Source organism: Melanotaenia boesemani, chromosome 1 (assembly GCF_017639745.1).
Source record: "Melanotaenia boesemani isolate fMelBoe1 chromosome 1, fMelBoe1.pri, whole genome shotgun sequence".
In the NCBI taxonomy this organism is placed as follows: Eukaryota; Metazoa; Chordata; class Actinopteri; order Atheriniformes; family Melanotaeniidae; genus Melanotaenia; species Melanotaenia boesemani.
Window position 1 is genome coordinate 17135558 of NC_055682.1, and position 13121 is coordinate 17148678.

Genomic DNA, 13121 nt, shown 5'->3' on the forward strand with positions numbered 1-13121 from the left:
GAACAAACCCTCATAAAAAGATGATAAGCCACTCTGTTTTTTCAAGTGTGCCACTCTTTCACTTACATTTTTCACTAACATTTATTAGTGTCACAGTTGGTGAATGAGACTTACTAATCTTTTTCCCTGATAGAAGAGGACTCATTGCTCACAAAGAAGACAGATATCCTGAAAAAAAAACCTTAAAATGGCAGAATTATAACAATTTTGAATTGTAACACTAAATATGATCACATTTATGCATTCTCAGATGTGCATAAATAGAAGAAAAGGGTATATAGTTAATGTTCTTTTTGTAACAGTAAGTGGTAGGTTGTTTTCAGAAAGTGAATAAAAATTGTAAAAGATTGTCTGTTGATGTGTCTTTGATGATGTATGGCACAGAAAGTTTGCAACTTCTTTAAAACCTTTGATTAACAAAAGAAAAGTCTAATTAATAACATTCTGCTGGAGTTTCAGGTGATGCGGGAAGTCATCCATGTTTTCCTTATAAGCTAATAAGCAGAAAGTATATGAATATTATTGATTCACATAATGTTCTTTCTTCTTCATTAAATTTGCTACAGTGTCCTACACCTTTGCACCTCATTTTACTTTACAATTATGTGATTGTATCACTGCCCGTCTTTTCCATACACTGCACCTCCTTGAGCATTTGGAAGGAAATTGGATTGGAGTAAGCATGTCCTGTAATACAAGATGAGGCCCATCCTGCAGGTTCTCGTTATGCTCTAAGGTCTGTAAAAATACAAAAGAAAAACAATTTTCTCTTGATGGTCGTGTGGTCTATGTGTGGAAATGAAATTGTCACAGGCCATCCTTCATCGCTTCAGTATAAAAGACGAGCTAGGGAAGCGATCTGCCCTTGACATACACTGTCATATTTTAAGTACTGGATCAGACAGCCGCTATTTCCACAAAGATAGCTATGAAAATGTGAGGAAATAAAACAGAGGAAAGACGCTTGTTGTCTTATGTCTGTATTTTAAGACTTTTTTTTTTTTTGCTTGTTTGTTATTTAAACCATTTTCAGCCTCTGAAATTGATGCATTACACACATTATATTCCACATGCCACACTGGCAGCTAAGAGATTGGGAAAATCAGATAATTAGGATTCAACAAGAAGAGGGGGGCTAATATAGTAAGTGACAATACAATGCAGATCATTTACAGATTGTTATGTAAGGTGCATTGGTCACAAAAAACCAAACATGGGTGTGGCCTGTAGCAACATCTGGGGACCATTGTTCATGGTTTTAGTATCTGGTTTTTGAACAAGATGTGGAATGGTGGTACAGGAGCATTTTCATACAACAAACAAAACAAAAGGAAACACAAAGTAAGAGATATTTTATTATTATCATTATTATTATTATTATTATTATTATTATTATTATTATTATTTGTAGGTAACATCAGTCCTCAAGAACCCCATAAAATGGATCCATAGCTTATCAAGTTTAGCTTGGTGACAGGAGTTTGAGATCCTTGATATATAGGTGCATTGTTTAACACTCTAGCATGTAGAAGCTTTTTACTGAAATACTTAACGTTAATGTTAGAAATATCTTTATTATTAACATTGATGAATTTTCAAATTTAGTGTTTAACAAAACAAAAAGTAAATCACATTATTTCTTGATTAAGATGTCAACCTACAGTTATTAACTTTAATTTCTGACAGGAAAAAAAAAATTTTTGGTGATTGAATGCTATCATTTCTGACTTCATAGAGAATTCCAGTGTAACAGGTTAAATTTGTGTATTAATAGATATATTCAGTTTAAAAATCCACTTTTTTTCTTTTTTTTTTAATACTGCGCTTTCAAATTGCTTTATGCTCAACTTATCCCATGTAAGTCACCTCACCTGTGTATATTTGAAATGTGTTTGTATAAGCTTGTCTGGGACCACAGAGTCATGCACCAACAGGCCGCCAGGGGGATGATCACACACCACGTAGCTGTCCTCTCAGTTTCACTTCCCTTCAGAAACTATTTTGCTGGGGGCGGAGACTTTGACGTCCACTTTACCCAATAAGCGAAACTTGTGAGTGATGGAAAGTCAGTGACAGAATTGTAGTGTCCGGTGATAAACTGGGTGTTAATTATCTGGGAACTTTCGCCCGGTGAGCAGCTGAACGCAACGCAAGGTGACTACAAGCTGCCTCAGGCAGTTGTTCATTCTTTCTTTCTTTTTTTTTTTTTTTCGTTCTCCTCTCTCTCTCTTTATCAAACACTTAGTCTTTTCCACATGTTTGCTGGCTTTAATTGAACTTATTGAATAAGCTTGTTGTGGGCTCCAGGGGCGGTGGCGGCTCCAGCTCCAGCTCCATAATTAATTAGTCGAATGAAACGTTGCCTCCTTCGCCCTTCAATTAGAATTGTGCCTCTGCTTGTTTAGGAGATTAAGATGGAGTGGCGCCAGCAGACCACTGTCAGCTGTGCAGAAGCGTTCAAAGAAGCTCAACGCTGGATTGAGGTTGGTTCACATTAACAGCACTTCTTTTCCCCCCACGTTCTTTATTTGCTGCAGAAACCTGCAGCTATTTGTGTTTCTTTTCGGTTCTTCTTGTTCAAACAACTGAAAATTTACCCCCACGCTTTTATATGGCCCGTTGTCTAGACGGGAAATGTGTCTTACAAATCAGCAGCAGTCTTTTCAGCAACCAATAATCACTTGTATGTAGACCTGCAAGGGGGGAAAAACACAAAAACAGGAAGACAACTGTTTGGTGTTTATTTTAAATGACTATGGCTCTGTTAGAATAAAAATGAGGCCTCTTTATAGTGTTCATCTTTGAATGCAAAGCACAGCATGATAAGACTCAGGTGCAAGTTTGTCTCCTGACAGAGAGAACTTTGTCTGGTAATCCTCCGTGGTTTTTCCAGATAAAAACTATTTGAATGCTGGACGGACATGACTTTGAAACTTCATGCAAATACAGCAAAAGCAGATAAGTGTCACCGTTTTAAAATAAACGTGAAATTTCAAATACCCTACAGCATGTCTGTACCATGAGTTATTTTTGCCTGTTGAGATGATGTATGGCATGGGTTTTTTTTTTTTTTTTTAGCAGGAGGTTTGCACAAACACTTAGCACGCGGCAGTGGCAGACAGTCTTTGCCATGCATTGTTGGAGGATGTGGTTTTACAGCAAGATGTTTTCTCTGCGGTTTCAGCCTGCTTCTGTCCAATCATTGTAGAAGCTGTAATCCTCAAATCATAACCAATGAATACAACTTGTAGAGTGTAGGCACTGAGTGTCAATCAGCTCTAAATAGGACCATTAATGTCAATTGTGTCTGAGTAGATCATTATGAGAATTTTGTCCAGAGCTCTCTTGGCAGGAAGCCCATGACAATTTTACCCGTCTGTTTTCCTACACTGACAGAAGAAAGGATGGGTGAACAATGGTGAGGTATGTGTTTAGACAGGAGTGAAGCAAGGCATGCTGATTTTTCAAATAGTAAATGGTTTCATACAGTCTTCCTTGTGCCAAATCATGTCTAAAGGTGGATACAAATTATCCCCAGCTACAGGCAGCCTGATGATAAGCTTCCAGAATCCATGCATTGTTGCTGTTTATCGTTAGCACAGTGCCAGCTGCAAGGATTTGTAAATGTTTGCTCAATGCTGGACTCAAAATTAGAATGAATCAGCCCCTCTTCTGTTATGCAAGATGGCAATTTTGGTTTCTGGTAAAAATTTATACAGTCTTAACATTTAGTTTATTTTTTTCAGCAGAATTATGCTCACTGTTTGATGGCTTTTATTTTATAAAGTTAATGTTTTAAAGAGGTTTTTTTTTTTTTTTTTAAATAAAAAAAAGTATGTCCAGATGTTCTCCAGGAATGACTGACCATCAAATCCTGCCTGCATCACATGGGAGCTCCTGCATGGGCATGCTGATGAAACAGAAATCTGTGGGTATATATTGCAAAATAATATTTCTGGGGGGTCTACAGTTTTACCAAACTGGGCCCTCGTTAATGGAAGCTTGTTTTAAACCAGGAGTGTTTGGCAACATAATTTACCCTATTTTTAGATGATTTCTGGCATCCTCATTTATATACTTACTGTGGTAAGTATTACAAAATGCCCAGTCCTGGGTGGAGGGCACCTCATGTACAGAAGCTGTTAAGCCTCCATTGCAGTAGGTCCAGGCTCAAGTCCTAGGCTGAGGCCCTTTACTACATGTCCTCCACCTCACTGTTCTCGCTTTCCTGTCTCTCCACTATCAGTAAAGGCCAGTAGAGCACACAAAAATGTGTTACTTAAACACATCACTTGTGTATAAGGATGCAATTTTTTTTTTTTTCTTTTTCTGATACCAATATCTGAGATTTAGTATCAGCCGATACGGATACAGGAAAACAGTGCTGAATCACCTAACAAATTATGTCTCATTGTATGGAAAAGACTGAGATCTTTCTTTTGTGCAAGGCAAGGTTTTGACTTAAAAAAATCTTTCCTAATTAAAGAAAAAAAAAAAAGATATAAATGTACTGAATTACTTATTTAAAAACTGTGCACCAGTACAGAAATTTTAAATAAACTTTAGCAATCTTTAATAAGCTTCACAAGCTTTGTCAAACATGTAAAAATATAAAAAAAACTTCTTCTGGTTTAGTCAAAAGCAAGCAGGAGTATAACACGCAATGTAAAATAATTAAATGCTGAAACTGGGGGAAAAAAAGAAAACAATAGCTTGGTCAAACATGTAAGTCAGTGCAATTAGGAATTTAAAGTCCAATGTAAAATAAGTAATAAAGGAGCTGAAATTGAGGGGAACAAAACAACACAATAGCTCCACTAATTGGTTTGTAGATATTCTAAATAAACTGAAATGAGCTCTTTACAATGGTTTAGTGCAGTTGTGCAATTATTTAATTATTGTATTTTTATTTATTTTGATCTTTATGTTGAAGTACAGCTATTTTATTTTCATCCACGTTTACTGGTGTTTAATAACTAATCAGCCTGATGTTATTTGCCTTTCACTTAAATGATGGCATGTCCTTTCTGACTCTACATGGTCGCACATTCCCAATTCTCCTCCACCCCGATGTACAAACATGCACGTGCACACGCAGGTGAGCACACTCCCACGGCAGAGAGCGTGTGGGTGAAAATATGGCGTAAATAACAGATAATAATCAGGCTTCAATAATTTACCCTTCATCCTGCTGATAAAACTGACGTAGTGTTGTTTGATCTTTAGTTTATTTAACATTTACAGCTATTCATTGGCTTCTCTTTATCGTACCAAATGTCTCTGCTCTTATCGTAGCAATCTGTGGTCTAGTGTAGATTTAAACTGCAGTTTGGTCTCTCAACTACACGTTTTCCAAGGCTCAGCTTAACTTCTGATTTGGTATTAATGTGTTTAATTTAAAGCAAAGCTGTGTTCATCTCACACCATTGGTAGATGAACTAAGCGTGACAATATTCCCCATTAGCTGCTGAATAAAACAATAGATTCACTAGCTTGGTTTAAAAAAAAAAAAAAAAAAAAAAAATCAAGAGTCCCAACTTGTCAAGCTTTTTCTCACACACACACACACCACTCAGTGTCAGTGACTTGCTCAAATGGTAAATGGACTTGTACTTATACAATCAAGCAGGTTTCTCCAGCTTCTCGGAACATTCACTGTGCTGGTTGTAGCTGTTGATTGTGTTGGCTGAGGTAGAAAAAGTTCCAGACATCCATTCGCTCGCTCTACTTTCAAAACCAATGTGAGCCTCTGCGTGGCGCATTGTTAGCACATGATGTTGCTCAAAGCACCCAGCATAGAATTACACTAAATATTGCGCCTATGGGTTGGGCCCATTGTCACGATACCCCATCTAGAATTTTCTTCTGTATCGGTACTGATGCCAGTATTGGATCGGTGCATCACTACTTGTGTATGAAGTGAAATCTTTGGAGCTCTCAGCCTACTTTCACTATTGTTTAAGGATTGTTGGCTTTGTGAACTTGGCAACGCCTTTTTGATAAATGAAATCAAAGAAGTTATATGCTTAACATATTTAAATCTGTGATATTTTACAAATTCTTATTACTGAAATGTTGTCAAATTAAAGTACTGGTTCAAAAAGTATAGCACAGTGGCTATACTTTGTGTTTTATTGTTAACTTGCACTGCACTGTTTGTCCGCCACTGAAAAGCATCCACTCTCTGCTCGGTGCCCAGTTCAACTAAGATGAATTATAATCGTGGATTCCTGGGGGGACTAATTAGTGAGAAGAATAGCCTTTTGGGGCCCTCTGTTAGTTATTGGAGGCAGGCTTTAATAGTCCCACTTTTATGTCCTCATTACCAAACTCCCTCTGCCCTGAGCGTACCTTCTAAAATCACAGCATTCTTTCTGACCAAAAACAAACTTTTGAATATTTGAGGCAATGGTTGTCTACATACATTTCTCATTAATATTTTGTTGTTTCCTCCTTTTTGTTTGCTGCTGATGCAGAAATTTTAGTGGACAGCAGCTCACTTAAAATGTACAGTTCTATTTGGCTGAAAACTGCATCCATGGGAATGTGCTCATTCACTTTAACTAGGTCTATATTTTCTTAATTCTTGTCATAGTTAAATATACAGTAAAATATACAGTTATTGCCAGTCATACAAACACTGCATAGTAGTGAAGCATAATTTATTTTCCCCACACACATTCTTGATGTGTGTTCTGTCCGGCAAGCACTGTTACAAGCTAAAGTTTTTTGCTTCACCCCCGAGTGGCCTTCATGTTTTAATTTATCAGGTGTGTGTATGCTAAAAGAAATGATATCACTCTAGTAAAGAAAACCTTTTGTGACTTTTTTGTTGTTTCTGAAGTGATGGTTTTACAGTTCATATAATGCACTGCCCCATTAATTGAAAATCCTATTTCTTGGTTAACTTACACAGAACTTGTTGCAATGACACACTTTTTACGCCACAACACATCGAGGCAGTTTAAGCTAATTTGACCATGTAGTTGAGCAGATTTATCTCTATAAAAATACATTATCTGGAAAATTTGAATGTTGAGTTTTATGGTAAGGGGGGAAATGTCCTCTTTAATGGATTGACTAAGAGTCTATTTTTGTTTCTATTAGGAAGTGACTGGAAAATCTTTTGGTTCCAATGACTTTCGTGCTGCTTTGGAGGATGGAGTCCTACTTTGCGAGTGAGTTCAAAAACATCTACAAGGTCACAGTTTTTATTTCAAAGAAATATATTTAAACTGGATTATAATGCAGACCTTTTGATTAGTGAGTGTAATTGGGCCAGTTCTGTTTTTTTATTTTAATCAGCAACTTTGAATCCTCCTTCCCAGATTATTTTCAAGGCTGCAGTATGATTGCTTTGAATTCTCAACCATTTAAGCTGGGGTGCATGAACTAGATTGTGCATAATGCAGAACATCATTTATTCACCATTTCTAAAAGTAATTTTCTAAAATGCACTTTCTAAATAATTGCTCATTTTTTACTACAGCCAATCTGAGGAGATTGGGTGAGATGTTTGTGTGCTGTGGACTTTTACTCATAGTAAAGCATCCTTCTTTCTCATACAAAGCATCTTCATTTTTTTATTTCTGTAATATTAAATATCTGCATTGTGTATCTGATTTTTTTTTTTTCTTTCTCATGAAGCCTGATCAACCAACTGAAACCTGGAATCATCAAGAGAGTGAACAGGCTTTCGACTCCAATTGCTGGCCTGGTGAGTGTTGGAGTTCACACTTAAGCTGTCTCATGTATGTGTGAGCATAATCATGAGCACGAGCAAATAACAAACCACCTACTAGCTAGGAAGTGCTGACACTTTTGTGGTTTCCTGTTAAAGCACCGGGAGTTTGAAGGAACTTGAAACTGCATTTCAGTGTGATAATCAAACTGCTGAATATATGGAGTTTTATTAGGCAGCAATGCAAATTGAGATTTTTATTTTGGCTTCAGGCTGTGTTTCAATGGCCCCATACAAGCATAATTGCTAAAACTGCCTCAAGCAAGAGCAGAGAGAGATCAATTTAAACTCCCCATAAGGGGCCAGTGAAGTGCCAGGGTGCAACAATAGATGGAGGGGTGGAGAGAAATGAGATGCAGATGCTACAGAGGCCCAGCATTTGCTCAACAGCCTATAGGACCATAGTGATGGTTTTGCATGTTTCACTGTATTAAATATGCTAGACATCAAAGCTTATATTTCACAAAAAGTAGGTGTTAACAATTGACATTCTACCCTAAAAGTCCAAATTTGATAAGATGTAGGTTCATCAGTTGGTGTAAGTGATGATATTGTGATGGCTTCATTGACATAACATTAGCAGTGACAATGAACGATTTGACTTAGTTTTCTAGTGGAGGTTTCAGCTAAAAGTCCCTTTTTTGTGTTTAAACTAGTTGAGAATTTCCCTTTAGGAATTTCTCAAGATGATACAATTTATAAACATGTTCTTGGACTTCAAAATTGTTTGCATATTTTGGCATTTATCCGTCTTAAGAACAATCTTACCAATGAATAAACGGACGTTTCAGCTGTCCGTAATAGTTAAATGCCTGATAATGCCAATGAAAAGAGGATTAGATTAAAGGGCCATGTGCAGTTGCACAGAGGTGATACGGAGATTGGGAAAAGGTCAATAGTGTTATTAACCAGGTAGCCAGAGCATATAGTCTGTTTCCTAATAAAACAAATCATCAGCATAAAAAGCCCTTGTTGGAATTTTTGAAAGATGCGTACCAGTTGATGATGTGTTGCGTACCAATACATCACCAACTTCTTCTTGTTTGAGGTAGATGCCCACAAAGCTCTTCTGTAAAATGGAGTTGTGTCCTCTTCCTGGAAAGCAGGAGACCATTCATTTGGTGGATCTGGGAGTTGCTGCTGAGTTGGACATTTATGGAGGGATACTTCTTTAATGGACTTCTTTAATGTGCACCTGTCTGTAGTCTGTCTGCACCAGTGCAGCCAGTAGAGTTAAATCACCTCTTGACAGTTTCTTGGTCTACAGCTGAAAATAGAAACTTTATGTAATTCTCACTTTTGCAATTGACTTTATTGCATCCATGACCTGCAGCAGCACTGCTGATCGACAACTGTGATATGTCTACAAGTTTCCCAGAACTCACTGAGGGGGAAAAAAAGGCCAAGGTTGAGAACCTGCATATGTTATAATACAGGGTTCTGACTCCAAACCAATGCAGAGGTCCACGAAAACAGCATTTGGCAGCATAACATGTCCAAACAAGTACTCAAAACTCTCTGCAAATAAATCTACACGGTCATGAAAGATCTGTTCCCTCTGTATCTTGCAGCAACAGTACATATGCCATTTTGCAAGCATGCCTGAGATAAAAGGCCATGTTTGGCATATAAAAAGCAAAGAACAAATAAATAATTAAATGGCTTTCAGTTAGTGTAAAAATGTTAGTTTCTGTAATCTGTTTAAAAATAACAATGTTTTGTAAATGGTCAAGCTCTTTTGTTAAATCTGGCGATTTCTATGATTGTATTTTATTGAACTGCACAGTAGAAAAAACACTTATTTTGTTCAAACTTAATAGCACTCAGAAGTGTCAAGAGGGGCCCTGAATGTTTATAGAATTTGTTCTTACCTACAAATAAATAAGAGAAAATTCATGAATGCCACTATTTTTGTAAAAACATGCACAAGTAAGACTTTAAGAGAAGAGGGTAATTGCAAACAAACTAGTTTTTCCATCAGAACCCAAATTTTCAATTCAAGTAAGTGTCCTAATATCACAAATTAGTACATTGCCTTAGGAACAAACTGAAGCAATTGCAAATGCATCAAGTCGTAATGATTTTTGTAATGCAGATTATGTACCATATTTACCCAAAACTGTCTTTTCCAATCATTTGGCTGCATACAGTTCAAACTTATGTTATTTAAATTCCGATAGATGTAACCATTTTAATACAGCAGTTGCTACTTAAAGGAAACATATGAATGTGCTCATGCAGGCATGAGATGCAGAAACTTGAATGTTAAGTGCCTTCACTGCTGCCTGATCCTATTTAAAACTAAAGATGACAGTATCGGGTGGGAGAATTTAACAAAAGACTGACAGTCAGGGAGCAGGCTGGTGTTAAATTTTATTTCGAGGAAGCTGATTTAAACTGAGCGTAATGCAACAGGCAGTTCTCAGCAATGTGTCTAAACAGAGGAGGGGTGGATTTGTTTTCTGTTACTTCTACTCCAGTGACATGACATAAGCCTTAAAATTAAAGATTCAGTAACATCCTTGTGTTTTCTCTCTTTAGTGGTTTGACAATCTCGTAGTTGTATCTGTATTCTCGGCGATTGTACATCGTTTTCCTCCAGCAGCTGTGACAATGTGCTGCTTTCATAACAAGGCTTCAGTTTGAGTGTAATGTCTTAGAAAAAATCGATATTCTTATTGCTTTACTACAATTTGCTTTACAGTTTGTGTTTGTGCAGCACTTAGGTATTTTTTGTGTGGAGCCTTTTCACCTGTAATTGTTTTTCCTGTAAATTTTTTACCTAAAAACATTGCTGTATTGGCACTTAACAGCTAACTTTGTTAATTTGTTATTAATAGTCCTTAGCTCTAGCTGTTAAAATCTGCTGTGTCATGACTATCTGTGTCATAGATTATCACTGATTGTTGACAACAGTGGAGCCCCAGCCCTGACGGTGCAAGTTTTAAACTTTCTCTTTGCTTTGCATGCGGTGGTTTCAGCTGCTCAAAGTTTGCTGGTAGCATTTTGCCAACTCACCAAACATTAACTGATCCCAAACATCTGATTCTCTTCTTTTCTGACTTCAGGACAATGTGAGTGTTTTTTTGAAAGCCTGTGGGAAAATGGGACTAAATGATTCTCAGCTGTTTCATCCAGGCGACCTGCAGGACCTGTCCACTCGTGTGACAGTCAGGTGAAGTTGTCCCGGACTGAACATGCAGATATATTTACTGATGCTTGCTCTGTTTGCTTGCTTCATACCGTCAGTGTAGTTATTTGCTGCCAATACATAACATGTAATAAATGTGGTGTAACATCTGAGCGCATTCATTAGGGCATTTATAATACCTATGCTGCGAAATGTAAATGAAATGAGCTGCTTTACATTGATAAATCCATAAGCTTTTGCCTGACAAGCTTCTTCTTTGTGAGCTGATGGCCTGCTCTCTATAAAACCTGACAAGTAGCTGATTAGTTGCATGCAAGGTTTTAGCCTCTGGTGTTTGTTTTTCCTAACAGCTCCCTATCGCTTTTACTTGACAGTAATTAATTTGCATTTTGTAGTTCATTTGTATATGCAGTCAGATTAATAATGAACAAGAGGGGTCACTCTTCTAAATATTCTGTTTTTTATATTGTAGGCATGATGAAAGCAAGAGACGACTCAAAAATGTAAGTAATGTGTTCACCTTTTAAACCTTAATTGTCTTTCTTTCATTAATTTTGTTTCAAGTTTTTACACCAGGTACACCCTCTTAAATGAGCAGATTAATTCCTTTTTCTTTGCCAATAGTAGGATGTTTATTCTTTGTGTCCTAGAGGCCACACTGTATTAATCAGAATCATGTAACCATCTCTGCCTCCCAGGACACAAGTCTGCTCCTACAGCAGCATGATGTTATAGTGTGTTACTGTATCCTGCAGGCTATTCCGGACCATGGTTTCTCAAAGCACTATTTTCTGTGACGATTATGCTAGCTTGTTTTTGAATGGACTGCAGATGTCAGCAGGAAGCTGTCACTTGTCTTGTAGTCGGGTGAAATCGATCAATCTGCCAGTGTTGTCAGTTTCAGAGCCTCTATGTGAAACTTTTTTTTCAGTAATTGTATGTTTCTCATGGCCCCAAGTGCTGCACCTATGGGGAGGATTCAAACCGAAGCAGTGATTTGACACTTGGCAGTGGTAGGGTCCGACACTTTGACTTGTAGTGACAGTCAGTCATGAGATTATTATCCTGTGTGTGTGTGTTTTTTTTTCTCTTTTCTAAGCATGCATAGTCTGCCTTTTTCGAGGAAAAAAAAATCTGTTTTTAACTTCCCAAAACAAGCTATTCTAGGAAAACAATTAAACAACTCTAGAATTCAATTTGGCAAATCAATGTATCACCCCATTCATAAATTGAGAAACCAGACCAATGACAACTGGAATTTGTATGAGTGATTTGCACCCAGGGGTTATGTTCCCATCAATGCCTTAGAGGGCGGTTTTTTAGAAAATGTTTGTTTTCTTTCGGAGAGACAAAGAAATGAAAAAATTTGTTCATATAATCTGACAAGGATCTGTTCAGTGCTTTAAAGAAGCACCTACCAGTTCAAATATACCTGTGAATGGCTTACATGGTTTTTATATGGTTAGTTTAACCGTAACCCCTTTCAATTAGTGTCTCGTCAAATAATATTTTCTAAACTTGTTAGAATTTTCCTTCCCTGTCTCCTGACATTTTGCTAGAAATGGCATGTAGTGATTCTCATATACTATATTTCTAAATGGGATAGCCCTGGTTCTCCATCTGTTCTGTGCACTATGCTGCTACCAGAGTTGTACAAATTGCACATTACACATAACAACGTTGTTTAGAGCTGTAGCCAATGAATGCCATCTACTATAGCACACCAGCTACTAGTGCAATTACTGCAGTATTGTTTTTTACGTGGGACTGAGTTCTAATTGAACACACCTAAGATTTGACCCTTTTTGGCTGACTTCTAGACTTTTAAAGTCAGCTCTGTCCTGCTAAACTTTTATCCACTGCTCTGAATTTTTTTTATATTTATGACCTGTTATAGAGCAGTTTCTTGACAAAATCCCACCAGCTCATCCTGAAACAAAGTGATTATGATTGAGGACAATGTTTTGCTGACTGACTTTGGGATATATTCAAATAATGTGGGTTAAACATAATCTGTTTTATACTATTAAGTGTGTCTTGAAAGTATATTATAACAAGATGCCATATGTGTGCTTTGTATTTATGGCACATATGAGTGCTGGACGTGAACAGGCTGGTGAGAACTGCTGGTGTTTTGCATGTTTTGATGCTTGTGAGGTTGTTTGGATATCTGGAAAGCCTCATTTGTATTGCATAATGGCTGATAACTTGGACTTGATAATGATGCTG

General features: G+C 37.2%; 1 protein-coding gene across 4 annotated transcripts in view; it reads left to right on the top strand.

Annotated features, from left to right (window-relative positions):
* Window positions 1–2043: 2043 nt before the first annotated feature.
* Window positions 2044–13121, top strand: part of LOC121644479 (LIM domain only protein 7-like) — a 30283-nt gene continuing 19205 nt past the window's right edge. For all 4 annotated transcript variants that reach the window (XM_041992435.1, XM_041992445.1, XM_041992463.1 and 1 more), the window contains exons 1-6: window positions 2044–2154; window positions 2406–2483; window positions 7108–7178; window positions 7648–7717; window positions 10810–10916; window positions 11365–11395. In XM_041992435.1, the coding sequence (XP_041848369.1) occupies window positions 2415–2483; window positions 7108–7178; window positions 7648–7717; window positions 10810–10916; window positions 11365–11395 (348 nt within the window). In that variant the 5' untranslated portion in view covers window positions 2044–2154; window positions 2406–2414. The remainder of the gene's footprint in view (window positions 2155–2405; window positions 2484–7107; window positions 7179–7647; window positions 7718–10809; window positions 10917–11364; window positions 11396–13121) is intronic.